The sequence below is a fragment of the Chelonoidis abingdonii genome, chromosome 13 (genome assembly GCF_003597395.2).
Source record: "Chelonoidis abingdonii isolate Lonesome George chromosome 13, CheloAbing_2.0, whole genome shotgun sequence".
Lineage (NCBI taxonomy): Eukaryota > Metazoa > Chordata > Testudines > Testudinidae > Chelonoidis > Chelonoidis abingdonii.
In genome coordinates, this window is record NC_133781.1 from 24,435,054 (window position 1) to 24,452,304 (window position 17,251).

A 17,251-nucleotide genomic window follows, 5' to 3' on the forward strand; every position below is an offset into this window, starting at 1 on the left:
ATCCCTTTTTAAGACTCCCCTTTGCTACAATGCCTATGAAAAGCTTGACAGCAGCTAGCCAGATGGTGTGCTGAGATTGCTGCTTTTCATGCTAACCAGTAACATCTGATCATTGTAGCCATCTGATGTCTCTTGCCTCATATTTAGGCTATCAGCTCTTTGGAGCAAGGAATGGTCTTTTCACGGGATTCATAGAATTTAAGGCCAGAAGAGACCACCATGATCATCTAATCTAACCTCCTGAATAACGCAGGCCATAAAACATTTTTGTTATGGGTTTGCCCAGCCAAAACCATGTTATACATCAAGTTAGCAGGAATCACATTCTGAACACTCACATGGCTGCGTGGCAAGCACAGATGGGAGCAAGAGGAGAGGGTGGACATAGTAGTATCTGTCTATGAGTTTTCAGCCATAAAGTCACCAGAATATTTACATTTAAGCACTGTTTTTTAATTAGTTCTTTTAAACACCCAGTCCTGAAAAAAAATACTTTGTATCTGTATACAACTATGCATCTAGATGATGCAATACCTGAGACAATTATTACTTTAAAAAGGAGGCATTTTTTAAAACTTATTTGGTGCCTCCGTTAGCTGGAAGATCATTTTCTTCATATTTGACACCAGTTTTTTACTGCTTAAAATGTCAAGATCTGGAAAAATGATGAAAGCAAAGATAAACAGAAGGTAAAGGAAGCCTGTGAAAGATTCTCTGTAAAAGATTCAAAAATGATATTGGTGGTTTGAAATGTATTTGTAGGTAATAATTGTTTTCTTTTTCTATGCCACCAATCAACAGAAGCAACTCATTAGGCTCAGAACACGCCTGGGACATGGACATTGTTACTCTCATTTTGCAAGTGGGAAATACAAAAAACCTAGACACAGAGAGGATAAGTGACTTCCCCCAGCATCACTGATGACAAGGTGAGAGAAAACGAATGAAACTAGATGGCCTAATTGCCAGTCCCCTGCTCTCACAATCAGACATGTCCCTACCACTTTTAATTCCAAAATGATAAAAAAGTTATGATTAAAAAAAGAGTGTTGCAATTACCTCTATTTTCATCTGTTGGTTTTACAGGATTTTCACGATCTTCAATGTAACCTGATCCTAAAATTAAATACACAAGTAGAAAGTGAGCCAACAAGCAGCTTAGAATAGGTGTGATTCATTCATTTAGCTTTCTCATTAAAATACAACAGAAACCTCCTACTGTCACAATATGTAATGATTTAATTATATAGGGGAAATTCTGCCCTTAGGTACATGTCCAAGCCACTCATATAATATAGGAGAGCAGAATTTGGCCCTATAAGAGGATCAGTTTAAAGTTAAAGGAAATCAGGGAATAACTTTGTTCACATTGAGAGATCTGTTCACAAGGTGACAGTTTACCCAAATTGGATCACTGACACCAGTGGAGTTCAGACTCAGATTGAGGGCAATAAATAGCCTGCAGAGATCAAAAAACATATTGGACATAGTGGGGTGTTTTTGTTTTTGTTTTTTTTTTGCGGGGAGGATGGACTAGTGAAATTTATCTTGAAGACTGATGAATACCAGAGTTTGGAAAAGATGAACAAGAGAGGGGTGTTTTCTAGTGGACACGCAGGACTATTTAGTAGCTAAAAAGCAGGGACTGTAAGTGAGCAGTCGTGTTCTTCTGCTTTGGGCAGATCATCTGATCTCTGCCTTGGGTTTTCCATCTACAGAGATGAAAGATACTATGTAAATACAAAATTATTATTATTTAGTGGTCTGAGCACAGAGTTGGGAGCCATAAACTCCTAAATCTCTGCTCTATTATCTCTTTCTGTGGCCTTGGTTGTGCTGTTGAACACTTCATCTGCCTTTACCTTGGTTTTCCCCCATCTGTAAAATGGAGATACTGCCTATCTTCCCTAGAAGTTCAGGAAGATTAATAATCTGATGTTTGGTATAAAGGTGCTTACAAGAATATCTAGGGAAAGAATAACTTATGAGAATCCTGTACATATTCACAGTGTCTGGATGGTCATCCTGGAAGCTCTGAGCCTGGGGGTCATCCAGTCAGGGAGCAGAAGAAATAGATGAATCTTAAGTCACATTGTTTCACAGAACTAACTAAAGTTACATATAGTAAATAGTAAGTCTATTGCTGTAGTGAGTAGTTTATAAGCAGATGATAAACTGAAATGGTGTTTATATAAACTATTTTCCAATAATCTGAAAGAAGTTAAAATTCATAAGACTCCAAGCCTATTCACATAATTGGCCAAAGAGTTACTAGATTAAATGGTTCACAAGAGTTTACCCAGCTCTAGTCACATTCAAGATAAGAAAGAGCCTGAAGTTCCAGTTCACCAGTAGCCAAAAAATCTCACAATAATAGTCAGCCCAGTATGGCAGAACAGCCTATAAAAATCTGCCATCTCATGAGAACAGCTTACAAGATGGCAGTTCTAATCAACACAAACACAACACTACATCTGATTGGGCCTCAGAAATCAACACAAGCCTAAATCCGATCTGGTCCCTATCCTAAGCCATGTCTCATCTCAACCCCTAAGTATTACTAAGGCTAGTTCCATTAAGCCATTTCTAACCACTATACACACCTCATTTGCAGACCAGGTTTCATTGTGTACAGCATCCCTATCCCCAAAAACAAAAACAAAAAAACCCTTACATTTGTACATGCAGACTGGATAACTACATATCCTCATTCTCATATCTAGAAGTACAAATGCTGTTTTTTGTGGGTGCATCTACTATTCCATTATTTAAAAATTGGGCCCCAGTACATATTATGACTACGTGAAGCCAAACTTTGAAACAAACATTTGTTGATTAAAGCAATATGCTACCAGAGAGTATAAAAAAATTCTCTACCAGTATAGAATTCTGTATAATGGTTTGGTCCAGATGGCAGTTTCTCACTAGTCGAATTAGTGACTGCTGTGGATCTAGAAAGGAAACGTACAGAAATAGACATGACTAAGGAACTATCCTTGAAAGTAAAAAAAAATAAAGTATTTATTGTTTAAATTGGCACCACTCCTTTATTATCTTTTTAAATTAATAGAAGTTTTGCTGTTGACCTCAGTAGGAGCATAAGCAAACCCCAAAGTCAAATGTTAGCTCCTGTTTCTTCTACCATATGCCTATTTGATTTTAATCCTACATTTGAAGGCATTCAAATCCAGGCCTGTCATTCCCCATTTTTAGTAATTACCCCATTTCCATTTTGGATTATTTCCTCATCCTGTTGTTTCTGAGTAGGTGGTCTGCTGCAAGTAGCCACAACCGCCTATTGTGTCCAGCTGTGAGACCTAATAAGATTCACCATATATGTGTAACATAAGCCTCCAGCATTTCAATCAAATGTTTTACCATTTCCAGAAAGAAAACCATCTTACCCAGACATCTCCATGGAAGGATGTTTACCTTGCAAGGGAAAGAGAAGAGATAAATTGTTATATCCTGCACAAGTAGAGAGACAAACACATAAAAGTTGAAAATGACAGCTAGATGTGGGACCCATCCATCCCTGAGTTAAGTTCATTTCTAGTGGCCACAGTGAAGTTTGGTATTTTATTTAGTGGATGTGGAAGTTGCCAAATTGACTAGAGGACTTCATTGTCCAGTATGAGCACAGAACAGATACAGCATTGACAGTTTCAATACAGGCTACCTCAGATCCCCCTCTTGATCTAGTGGGAATACTTCCAAAGATGAAGGGCTATCTCAGAATCTATGGCCCATTCAGTTCTTGGCCTCTCTTCTGAGACTATTAACTAAGAGGCTAAATGTGATGGTTTAATGTACAGACCACCATACAGTCCACTGAAATGCTTTCAGACCTTAACTTTTGTTTGCAGAGCTATACTGGCCTGGACCAAAATTAAGTAAATTACTTAACATTCTGTATCCTACTTCCAATCCCTTTAGCCAACCAGTCCTCTGGATCTGATATTCTCTTGCAGGGATGCTGTGATCTAAAACCCTGCTCCTTAGGCAGGCCAATATACAAATATCTGGGAGTTTCAGACATTCCAAATTTTCCCAGATATTTTGATTCAGAATGGATTTAAACCAGTCCTACCCATTTTTCTATAACAAAAAATGTGAAAGAGTAATGCAATTATCATTGACCAAATCCCGAGGTCACTACTTAGTCAAAACTCACAATTAATAGGAATTGTTTTTGAGTAGAGACTGAATAAATGCTGAGTAAGAACCTCAAGTTTTTGAGGCAATAAGGATTCGAGATGGGCCTGAACACCCCTGAATTTGTGGAAGTAAGGGGGAGCCTAGAACTAGAACCCAGATCTGAATTTCATAGTTTTATGATGGATCAAACCAGAACCTCCGAGCCAAACAACCTCCAGCATTGGGGTGGTTTAAAATCCTACATTTGTCACCTTTCCCCCCACCCCATCCTTAGTTCTTGCAGCCAACCCCCTCATTTGTTCTATTCATTCAGCACCCAGAGAATAGAAGATATTCATTGTTACCCTTTTCCTTCTTACGCCAGCACCACCAGAAACCAAAAGCTGCTATGGCAATTACAACCAAGACAAATAATGCGATAAACCCTTTCTGCCATGAAGCGAGGATGACTGGAAATGAGAAGAGACATGTGTGACAATACATGCAGTTGTATGAAGTCACTACTGGTTTTTACAACTCCCGAGTCCTCACTGCAGGTGGTCTTGGCATTATCAGAAGTATTTAGGGCTCAGGAGGGTGAGTTCAGACAGCTGTGGAAAAGCTTTAAAGAGGTTACCATCTGGGCTCTTCCCTAATGGATGGCTCTGTTCCTAAGTCCAGTCAGGGAAAGCTTTTAGTTGGCTTCTCAGTCTCTCCTGGTATGGTTGAGGATGTAGGGACAGCCCACTGTAAAAAAGTGCCTCTCCCTGGCTGACCTCTGCCACAGTTCTGAAGCCAAGGAAAATGCAAAAAATGCCACAAAAGTTTAACATGCACTCCCCCAAAATTAGACAGACATGGCCACTGGGGATAACAAATCCCCTTGGTCCAGTTCAACACTAGGAGGTATTTTATTAAATCTAGCATTGAGTGACAAGTAGGCAAGACCACCAACCCATCACCCCACTTACAGCTAGGCAGGGAGATCCCCTGAACACAGCTCCTTTTTGCTGCTTGAGCATAGCTAGGGGACTGAAGGAAAGTGAGAAACATTATGGATTGCAGGAGAAGAACTTATTTTCCTGAGTTTTTCATTTGCCAGTCAGTTAAACTACATTAAGTTTTGGATCTACTCACTCTTGTTGGGGATTTTTCTAGAGAAGAGTGCTTTTGCATTAGGCCAGAGTCCATGCTGCCTAAGTTGGTTTTCCTTGGATCCAAGAGCTAAGTCTTCCTGGGGTTTGTTCAATTCAGAACACAGCGGGACTGTTTTGGTTAGATGGTTTCCCAAACCTTTCATGCTGTCCCCCACCGACAGCACATGCACCATTTCAAGTGGCAATACAAATCTAGTGGTGAAGTCCTTACCTACAGTCATGGCCCTTTATAATTCTCCTTATCCCACAGGAAAGGAGTGATTGGTGTTTTTACCACGTACCAAGTGTTGCAATGGAATTCACCATGTAAGGCAGGAAATGCCCTGCAGAAGAGGAGGAATTTTAAAGGACCAGTACATTAAGATGCCTTCTTTCCTGTCATTTTAAAAAGTTACAGCTACTGTAAGAGATGCCAAGGTTCTGGTAATCCCAACATTACATGTAACGGTAGATTTGAGATAGACCTATTCTGGTAATATTCAGAGCAGCATAAGGATGTGCCATCAGGAGCATAGCTTACCTTTAACGGTTAGCAAGTTGCTTCGCTCAGTTACCATGGCTCGGTTGGAAGCTTCGCAAAAATATTTCCCTGCGTCCTGCTTGGTCAATGATTTCTTTTGCCAGAGGACTCTGGTTTCCATTATGCTTTCATAAAATAAAGGTGTCTGCTCATTTTGTTTGAAAATTGTGAAGTTGATTGGCAAAGATCCTTCGCTTACAACGCAAAGAAAGTTGATATCTCCACCATCTTCCACTTCCCCATGGGGTAAACTTCCAAAGCTTATGTTCCTAACGGGAGCTGCAGATGAAGGCATGGAGAAAAGACATCATCAGGTTGTAAAATACTTTTGTAGAAATGCTTAGTTTGGTGCCACTTTGTCTTTGTGCCGGATAGACTGACAACACACAGAATTTGTGTTCAGTTATTCCCATGCTCCTGGCCAGCCTCTGCTGGAGAGCAGTGCCCATTGCTCGAAAGAAACAAAAGCAGAGAAAGTCCAATCCAAAGCCTATTAAAGTCAGTGGGAGTCTTTCCATAAACTTCAATGGGTTTTTAATCAGGCCCTAAATTGGAAACAATTTAGATAATATCTCTAGAAATAATCAACCAGATCCTCAGCTAGTGTAGATCAGCATAGCATCATTGGCTTCAGTGGAGTTAATCTATTTTATACCAGCTAATAATCTAGCACAGTATCTGTAAATAATGTTTAGCGGATTTTTCAAATCAATTACTAGTGAATAAAAAGAACAGGAGTACTTGTGGCACCTTAGAGACTAACAAATTTATTTGAGCACAAGCTTTTGTGGGGTACAGCCCACTTCATCGGATGCATGTAGTGGAAAATACAGTAGGAAGATATATACATACACAGAGAACATGAAACAATGGGTGTTACCATACACACTATAACAAGAGTGATAGGCCCCTCTGCCATGTACATTGGCCAAACCGGAGAGTCTCTACGTAAAAGAATAAATGGACACAAATCAGACGTCAAGAATTATAACATTCACAAACCAGTTGGAGAACACTTCAGTCTCCCTGGTCACTCGATTACAGACCTAAAAGTCACAATATTACAACAAAAAAACTTCAAAAACAGACTCCAACAAGAGACTGCTGAATTGGAGTTAATTTGCCAACTGGACACCATTAAATTAGGCTTGAATAAAGACTGGGAGTGGATGGGTCATTACACAAACTAAAACTATTTCCCCAGGTTTATTTTTCCCTCCTACTGCTCCTCACACCTTCTTGTAACTGCTGGAAATGGGCCATTTTCATTACCACTACAAAAAGTTTTTTTTCTCTCCTGCTGGTAATAGCTCACCTTAACAAGTCACTCTCGTTATAGTGTGTGTGATAACACCCATTGTTTCATGTTCTCTGTATTTTTTCCACTGCATGCATCTGATAAAGTGAGTTTTAGCCCATGAAAGCTTATGCTCAAATAAATTTGTTATTTATTCTCTAAGGTGCCACAAGTACTCCTGTTCTTTTTGCTGATACAGATTAGCATGGCTGCTACTCTGAAACCTACTAGTGAACACTGGCAGCTAATGGACCAAGTTCTCCACTAGTGGAAGGAATGAGCCAAACGGCCCAGATTTCTCATTTTATAGCGTATAAAAAAACAAAAAACCAGGAAGTAAAAGATTAGTTACTGTATTACATGGATGTATTACATTTATTCAAATATAAAGTACTATAAATAACAGTATTTAGATCTGATGTTTTATTAGCTATGCCAGTGTTTAAAAAGTTAACCTGAGAGGCAAGTAATGTATATTGATATTTTTTATATAATTAGATAACAACAATGTATATATGTAATTAATCCAAAAACCTCTCTTATTAAAAGAACATCGATGTTGCAAAAGTCAAAAGGATCACAGGGTCAAAAATTAGGAAATGCCACAATTCAGCTTTCCTGTGGAACCTCAATTCAGCGCCAAATCAGCATTAAGATACATTCTTTATTGACAGGAACACATAGTATTTATTCCACAGGATCTCTGTTGCATTCAGTGCACCAGATGAATGATACTGAATGGCTACCTGTGACACATGGCTAGAAAAGGTTAAACATCCTGCAAAATAAGTAACCCACAGAAGACATGTGGGGGGATAATGTTTGTGGTTTTGTGTATTTACACACACGTATGAGTAGGAGCTGGACAATGCAATCAACAGTCCCTGTCTATGCTATATTCTGATATAATTTAAATGATTTGAAAACACCGAATTTCTTGGTATTCATCTCTCTTTGAAATGTACTGTGAATGGTGGAGGAAAAGGCAAATGGCCTTATGTTAATTCATATAGCTAAGTACCAGGGATGGACCTCCTTCAAAGTCATCCTAATTACCTTTTGTTCCCCTAGGAACTCCCAACCTGTCAAAGAAGCCATGAAATTGTATAAAAGATCCTTGGGTACTGATTCTGTCATCTCAGATCTGCTTAGACTTCATCAGGGGAAGTTTGAGTCACAAGACTGAGGTCCCAGTTATGCTGGTACATCCTGAATATGAGATTTGGACATAGGACTATGACCTATGAACAGAATCTAAAGAAACTCTTTGCAGCTACAAAGCTCACCATCTCTGCTGTGAATCTGAACCTCAATGAACTGAACTCACATCTGTATGCATATTGATCTTTTAACCATACTCTCTCTCCTGTTTTTCAATAAATTTTAGTTTAGTTAATAGGAATTGTCTGTAGTGTGTATTTGGGTAAGATCTGAAACATTCATTAAGCTGGGAGATAATGTGTCCGATCCTTTGGTTGAACCTTTTCTTTTATATGATGAAATAAGATTTACAGAAATGTTCATCTTATCTGACGTGGATACCTGGATGGAACCCTGAAGCTGGATCACTTTAGGGGAACTGTGTTGTTTGGACTTCTAAGTAACCAGTAAGGTAATAAAGAAACTGTTTTATGCTGTCTTGGTGAATCTAAGAATTGGAATATCCACCAGCTTTTTGGGGTTTGGCTGCTGCATTCTTTACAGTTCACCCTAATTAAGTGACCACAGCTGGCTCCCCACTAGGACCCCTGTCACAGTGGCGTAGTCGTGCTTGGATACACATTACTGCAGGTTACTTGGGTTTTTGGATCAGAACCACACGCTTGTCAAAATTAAATTTTGATATTGGAAAGTTTAAGAGTTAAAAATCAGTTACAGTGAGTGACCCATGATCAAGCTCCTGACAGAAAAAGCCTGGAAGAATTGTGCTTACAGAGAGGGTTGTATTTTAAGCAAAAGGCCCCAGAGCAGGAACTGAAAATTCTATTAATTGCCAGTAATAAGGAAGCAGATCCAGAGAAACTAGCAGCTAGAATTTGAACAAAAGCAAAAAATAGCTGATCTGGAAGGAGAAGCTGCTGAAAGAGAACGCCTGTGTTTTGAATGTGAACAAAGAATGGCACATATTCGATTGCAGGAACTAGAAGCTAAGGCAAAAGTGAAAAGACTTAAGCTCCAACTCAAGAGAATAAAGGAACAACAGAAATTATATCATCTTGAAAAGCCAGCTTCTCTCAACAACAAAGATGGGGATAAAATCTATCCAGTTTGTAACAGTGTTGGTATGTTGTTTGACTCTAAGCAGTTGTCTATGTGTAACCACGTTTACCCCAACACTGCCCCTTTTATGTAAATGCTTTTACTGTGATGAAGGTAACCCCATAACTTGTGCAGAGAATGTAAAAGTCAATGGTAAAAGCTGTTTAGGGCAAATTACAGCTAACATCACTCTTGTTAAAGCAGATCTTGTCAAAGAGGCAGATTATTTACCAAATAAGAGTGTGACATAAATCAGTCACAGGAAAGAAGTAATCCAGAACCTGTGTCTATTAGGGGCAAGGATGTGCCTATGGAGGGTTTCCGGTTTGTCTGTGCAAAGAAGCAGAGCATATGTGGAAAAAATTCCTGTGTGTCTGTCTGGTATCTCAGAAGTAAATCTGACATTAGATAAGGCTCAGGGAAAAGTTTCTCTAGAGCAAATTAAAGTTAGTGATCAGGTTAAAGCCCTAACTGAGAAAAGGAAAGGGTACAGTCTTGGTGAATGATGAATTGTTGGCAACTGAAGTTTGTGAAAGTAAGTCTGAAAAAGGTAGAAAAGATTTGTTTAAAGCAGCTCAGTGTAATGAGACTCTACCTTTAAGAAATAGCAGTTTATCTATTAAGGGAGGACAACTCTTCAGATGCATCTTTAAGTAAGCAGACTGTGACACAAGTACTGAGGAAAGATTGGGTTACTGGTTTTTCAGAGCAGAACAGTCTTATGATGGAACTCACAAGAATGCAGGGGAGCATAGGCAAACTCTCACCTTTAGCCACTGAGTTTGCTGGGTCTCTCTTTAAAACAGAGTCTAGCCTCTAAGCTGCTGATAGTGGTAGATTCACAAGCAAGGATGGAGAAGAGTGTCTGTGTAGATGTTCATAGCACAGAGGGGCTGCAGTTGGTGAACACACCTAGCCAGCAAAGGAATTCCTGTGAGCAGGAAATTTCAGTTTTCAACCTTCTAGGAAAAAAAAGGGGGGGAGGAGGGCAGGACCCAATCCTGCTGAGGGGAAGAATGAGTGTCCAGCCTTGGAATTGCTAATAGTTAAGGATTTGAAAACTAGTAAAGAAGCTAGTGTCTCTGTTGATGCAAATTACCTGACCGACTGGGGGGAGAAAGACTTGCCCGTAGCCATTATCAAAGAGGACGCACCCAGCCAGCCAATGGATTCTGTTACGCAAAAGAGTTCCGATTTTGACCCTACTGGACAGGGAGGAAGGGAAAGATTAAACTTTTCAAATAAAAGCCACAGGTTACCCTAAAATACCAAAACCCCATGGAAGTGGTTAAACTGAAAGCCTCTGTTAAGGAGGACCCTGAGGTCAAGAAAAAGCTACAGAGATTTTAAAGGGATAGTGAACAAGCGGACCTAAAGAATGATTTGTCTAAACCAAAGGCTTGGCATGACAAAATAGAGTTGTAAATATACACTTGTGATAAAACTGATGTTATTGCTAATGATGGTAACTAACTTGTTGCTGATACCAAGAACTGTAAAAATGTACAATGTGCATGGTTTTTTGGACAAACCCTTGAACATGTTGGGGGTGATACATAAGAACTCATTCTGTTGTAAAAGCCTTCACAGGTATACTGTTTCATTACATGACAACACACACTATGTTAAACGGCCTGGTGATATGGCTATTCCTCAGTTAGTGCCTGTATCGAATCTTGAAACTGTCCACAGCAGAAAAACCGCTACAAGCTTGAAGTGCTGTGCACAAAGGGAAACTGAGGTACAACACTGCAGCCTTCAGGGCTGAATGCCAGAATAAGCGCTCTCTGAAGAACATTAATGCTATGTTAAGTCAACACATAGACCAAACCCTGAAATCACTGAAGCATTTCACAAAGTATGGGCTAAGTTTTTTGCTGGGGTCAAAGCATGCATCAATAATTTGGCCTCACAAAGAATTCAATGTAACCACAGCTCATACCAAGGTTGGAAGGTATTTAAGGTGTATCCAGGAGCTCTAATTTCACCCTTCCACACCAGTCTCACGTTGGGGGTGTGACGCATGGCTAGGACCCCAGTCACACTACCTATTAAATATTTCTTTGAACATGTGACCCTATGTGTTATTTAATGCATGCCATACAAATCCTGCATTTAATACAGAATAATTAAGTTTCTTAGCTGGCTTAGTATCTGAGTCCATCCTTTCTCTTTTGGCAATTCCCTGTCTCATTCACTACACACATTTCTGAAACAAATAAGAAGAGCCATCTCATTCACTACACAGCCCTAATTTGTCTCCAGATCAGACCCACTGAATGAGGCAGGGTTTTTGTAGAAAAAACGTAGCACAGGATGTCATTAAAGACTGTATCAGAATACATATGCACAAGGGGGATGAATTAAGGTTACCCAGGCAACCTTAATTCCGGCATGTCCTGACCTTTGAGTGTTTGATTTTGCAACCTTAATAATGTTCTTTAAACAAAACACAAAGGGAAAAAAGTGCTCCCCCCACCAGCTTTTCCTTAAAGGAAAAAGATACAAAAACAAATTATATCAAGTGCAACTCTAACAGCTGCACCATCATGCATCATCAACAAGGTCTGCATACTGAACCTTCAGCACTGCAGTACAGACTGCTGCCATCTCAGCTACCTATGTGAGCAGGCAGCTGAAGAAAGCTGCTGCTATTTGTGAGGAGAAGGATGGATGACCAGTCCCGGTGCTAAACTGTGAGGGAGGGTCAGCCAAGCCCATCCTGTTTCTCTCTTCCCCATCTCTGGGGGGAGATGGGGCTCAGTGGCGGAGGGAGGTCCAGGTGTGGAGGGTTTTCGGGGGGAGCTGGCCGCTAGGGGAGTGAGGCTTGATGAGGTGTGAGTCCAGGGGCAGCTGGTTGGGGCTCAGCACCTGCAGTTCCTATTAAAACTCAGCTGGAGTTGTAGGTGCTAAGCAGCTCTGAAAATCAGGACTAAAGGCAGCTATGGTGGTGGAATTATTAAACTATTAAAACTAAAGATCTAAATGTATTACTGTGACAGACTGTACCATTATGTTCACCATTTTACAAAACTATGATAAATTTTGTACAAAGTATGCCTTGGGAGGTACCATTTGAAAACTCATAATTCACTGATTATTATTGTCCTGGTAAAATATGTGCGGCAACATTGTATGTAAAGTTATAAGATTCTATTGTATGATGTTACTAAGGAATATTCCAATTCTGGGGAAGCAGCCAAACCGGCTCCTCAGACACCATAGCCATGTGTCAGCATAATCAAATAGACTATCACCCACTTCAGCAGCCATTCTTTGGCAGGAAGAAGGGCATAAGGGAGAAATTTACATATTGGCAAATAAACAGTTGGAGGTTCCCCTTCCAAACAGACTTGCTGTCCCCTGAAACCCAGCTGGAGGTGATTCTCAAAGAAGAGAAAAGCTTTAAGAAGGGGAAACAGAGGACATAAATCACTCGCATCTCTACTTACGGTATCAACCATGGACAATGGGTGAACCCCAGGCTCGGAGAGGCTAGCCCCTGGCCCAGAACACCCCTTCTGCCCCAGGTCCCACCCCTCCCGCTAGATCCCAGAGTCCCCCCATTCCCAGCATGGCAGCCAGCCCCCCCACATACACACACACTCAGGCTGCCTGAGAGCCCCCAGCCCTGGAATGCCAGGCGGGTGAGCAGGTGGCGCGGCCCTCCCGCCAGCCCTGGAGTGCTGGGCAGGTGAGCAGGCGGTGCGGCCCTCCCCCTAGCCCCAGAGCACTGGGTGGCAGCGCAGCCACCCTCCCACAGCTCTGGAGTGCAGGCCAGCCCCCATTACCCACCCCCAGCCCAGCCACAAGGGGAAGAGCCTCCCACAGCACAGCCAGGGAAGCAGGAAGGGGTCTTGGGGCGGAGTGTAGGCAGGGCCATACGATGCTGTTTGGGAAGGCACAGCCTAACCCTCCCTTCGATACCCACCACCCCAGTGAGAGGACACAGCTGTTCGACTCTCCAGACTGTGCTCATGGGAATGGCACAATTACATAGGAATTTCACTAGGACACTTGAGCTAATATGCACTGTCCTTGTAAAGGGCCACCACGAGAACAGTTCTGTATATGTAAAAATACATTTAATCCACGCTGCCTAAAAAAGATACAAAAGTTGGGCCTGATCCTCCAGCTCTTATTCGTTAACTTCAGTGGGACTATTCCAATGAGTAAGAAACACAGGACTGGACCCATATTTGTAGTTTCAAAGACTTAAGAACAAGTCATTTTGTTTTGCAGTAAGCCTGAATTCAATAAGGACATTTAAAAGTCACAGCTATCATGTGACAGGTATTTTTCCATTAAAATAAAAATGGCTCTGGTTGATTTGATCCAGCTTCCTAGTAGAATTTTTGCATTGTAGACCACCACAAAGTGTTCTGAGGTTCAGAGCCTCAAGTATTTTATAATTTGCCTGAAAAAAAGGTTTAATATAAACTTCAGTCCAATCTGTGCAGTCCACCACACGCTATTACAGACATTTTCAAAATTAAAATCCTCACTCATCTAACTTTCTCAACAGCAGCAGCTGAACAGTTAGTTGGGCTTACCTATCACCGTGATGTTCATCTTGTAGCTACTTTTGTTCGCATAGGAGTGACGGTTGCTAGCTTCGCATCTGTATTCTCTCAGACTATTTAATTTAGTTTGTCTGTCCCTGAATTCAGCATATGTATTATTATATACTGTGATGGTGTCAATAAGTCTGTTTCCTCTGAAGAGCGTATAGTTTATAGGCGGAGTTCCAAACATGGATTGACAGCGAAGTAATAGGGTCTCCCCTAACACCATCTCCGTGGATGAGTTGACAACAGAAAGAACTGGCTCCGAGACTGGAGCTAAAAGAAATAAAAACTGTTATTGAAGAAGTTGTATCGAGGTAAGCCTGTACCTGTAGTTACTAAAGACTGCCATATTAATTTATACATGATATGTAAAATATATGCTACCTATTTAGCATCCACAGATTGCTTATACTTTTATTCCAAGGAATAAAGAAAGTTACCCACATTGGCTGCACGGGTGTACTGCTAGCAAACAACTTGATTTCCCTGTGGTGCAGTCCTCCATGACCAAGATAATTTCTGCCTCCTACTGAGATCTGGGAAGACTGCTGGGCGGGGGTGGGGCAGAGGGGAGCTAAATCAAAGGAGAAGCTGATGGAGTTTCAGATAAAAACTGGTGACTGAAAAAGGTATGCAAAGTATGTCCAGCTACTGAGAAAGGTAACGTGAGATAGGATGGAGGAGAAGGTCATTGGGAAAGGGATGCAGCAAACCTTTGGAGGGAGTGACAGGGCATGGAAATGGGAAGACATGCTAATTTAGTTCTCTACTTATGGCTTGCCCTGGAAAAAGTGAACCAGTTTGCATCAGTACAAAACTCGTTCTGTATGTCTAGAGCAGGGGTGGGCAAACTTTTTGGCTTGAAGTCCACATCTGGGTATGGAAATTGTATAGCGGGCCTTGAATGCTCACAAAATTGGGGGTTGGGATGTGGGCTCTGGCTGGGGGTGTGGGCTCTGGGGTGGGGCTCAGGATGAGGGGTTGGGGTGCAGGAGGGTGCTCCAGGCTGGGACCGAGGGGTTCGGCAGGTGGGTTGGGGCAAGGAGGGGTCAGGGGTGTAGGCTCTGGGCAGCGCTTACTTCAAGCAGCTCCCAGAAGCAGTGGCATGTCTCCCCTTTGGCTCCTATGCCGTGCACAGCCAGGCAGCTCTACACCCTGCCCAGTCTGCAGGCACTTGAGGCAGCAGCAGAGTGCGGAGCCCCCTGGCTGCCCCTACATGTAGGACCCAGAGGGGGGAAATGCTGCTGCTTCCAGGACCCATGCGGAGTGGGGCAAACCCCTGACCCCACTCCCTGGCTGGAGTGCCAGAATAGGGCAAGCCCTGGACCCTCCTCCACAGCGGGAGCTCGAGGGCCAGATTAAAACAGCTGGAGGGCTGGATGCAGCCCCCGTAGTTTGCTAACTCCGGTTTAGAGACTACAAGAAAGTTATAGAGTGTTGCCTGCTGTTTGCAAACAGTGCAGACGCCATTTTAATTCAAGGGTTACAGTCTGACGCTGCAAACCACTGGACTACTGAGGTGCTCAAGTGTTTTGCAGGACTGGGCCCTTACATCTCCTTATCGACTCACCATAAACAGTTATCTGTACGGGGTTACTCTCCTTGATGATTCCTTTTATCTCAGCCCTACAAACATAGGACCCGGTGTCATTCACCTGGGCTTGAATAGTGAAGTTGCTGGAAGTTTTCAACAAGATGCCATTCTCCGGAGGTCTCTTTACAATAGAGAAGTTTGCTTTAGGGGAGCCATTAATATGGCACCACAGGCTTAAGCTCTTATTTTCATCCAGGTCAGTCAAAGAGGGAGTCAATATTGGCTTGGCAAACAACTCTACCAAAAATATAGAGAATGAACAGAATTAATTCAGGTTGTGCATAAGGGCAAAGTAGCTACATTTCCCATACTATTCAGGGGGAAGGACACAATGAAATGAGGAACTGTTCGTGGTGTATTAGCTATTTTTATCCACCAGCTTGGTAATGATACATAGATTATTGCCATCCCAGGGCAACTCCTTTGTGGCCTGGAGTGGCCCTGCAGGCACCCTGTCTCAGTTTCCCAGAATAATCCAGTCATAGTCAAGGTCTTTGAAATAATATCCCTCTCAATATAATTCAGCTCCTAAAAAGGCCCTTTGCTGTTTACCTCTCAAGTTTAGAGTTTCCTTCTTGGGACTTTGTTCCAGCCCTGGCCTCCCTAGCCTGTAGACTCTCCCCTCAGGTTCAGCAGTTTCCCAGCCTTCCTTCCTAAGGCTGTGTCCAGGCCGAGCTCTTCCCTCCCCCTCATCAACTCCTCCTTCAGCCAGCTGCTCCCTTGACTGGCCTTGGAGCCTTCTTTTGAGTCACTCTCCAGTTAGAGTCAGGCTCTTGATTTTCCCCAGGTGAGTCTAATAACCCCAAACCCTGTCTCTGCTAGCTGGGAGAGATGGGAGCCTTGCCTCTCTCACTCTACAAGGCTCCTGGTCCCAGACCCTTAAAGGAACAATGGTCTGGGATGGCCCTAAACCATTCCTTTCAGGCACTAACTTCTCCTTGGGACCATCTTCCTCTCTCCCAACGACTGCTTCAGTCGCTTCCCTGGACATAAAAAATTGTACAAAAGTACCTCTTTACAAGGCACAACAAATCCTTGGCCACAAGCAATGGACACAACAGTTGCTAAATGAATCGCACGTATACAGCATGGGGGGTAGAACCAGTTCCTTCAGCTCCAAAAACAAATGCTACAACTACTCAAGCTAAAGGAGTATCTCCAAGAGCTGTGGTAATACTGATGTGACTTTCTGACCACTAAAGAGAAACACAATCACAAACCCTTGAGCAGGTCTGACATCCCTTCCAGGATGAGGCAGCAGAGACACACAAACATATTTAAGAATGCACATGACATACACCCCGCCCCACCCCACCCCACCCCCCCCAGTTAGCCAAAGCAGATGTCAGCACCACATGGAATCCAGGAATTAATGTGGGTAGATTAATCTCCAACCTAGAATTTAGGCTAGCAGTATCACAAGAACAGGTTCTGGTGACAGATTTCTTGGGGGGGTCCTTGCCAGACTGTAAATTGGCAAAAACAGCCTCTCTCATGGTATTTTAGCGCTTTTGTTTGCAGACATAGCTAAAGCCAAGAAGCGCATATGAAAATAGACAATAGTGAAATGGCTAAAAGCTTTTTCTGAACCCCCATGAAAATAGTTCAGTTTGAGTTCTTGGTGAAGGTCCAGATTTGGTTCTTTCTTTATCCAAAAAGGTTCACCTGCCCTTGTCTTAAGCCAGAAGGAGAATTATTTAAAAAGAACAGAGCAGAGAA

General features: G+C 42.1%; 1 protein-coding gene across 7 annotated transcripts in view; it reads right to left on the bottom strand.

Moving 5' to 3' along the window:
* Window positions 1-17,251, bottom strand: part of PECAM1 (platelet and endothelial cell adhesion molecule 1) — a 56,819-nt gene that overhangs the window by 26,658 nt on the left and 12,910 nt on the right. For all 7 annotated transcript variants that reach the window (XM_032805665.2, XM_032805662.2, XM_032805663.2 and 4 more), the window contains exons 6-12: window positions 15,509-15,769; window positions 13,924-14,211; window positions 5,815-6,093; window positions 4,503-4,607; window positions 3,405-3,432; window positions 2,878-2,951; window positions 1,060-1,116 (exon numbers count right to left, since the gene is read on the bottom strand). In XM_032805665.2, the coding sequence (XP_032661556.1) occupies window positions 1,060-1,116; window positions 2,878-2,951; window positions 3,405-3,432; window positions 4,503-4,607; window positions 5,815-6,093; window positions 13,924-14,211; window positions 15,509-15,769 (1,092 nt within the window). The remainder of the gene's footprint in view (window positions 1-1,059; window positions 1,117-2,877; window positions 2,952-3,404; window positions 3,433-4,502; window positions 4,608-5,814; window positions 6,094-13,923; window positions 14,212-15,508; window positions 15,770-17,251) is intronic.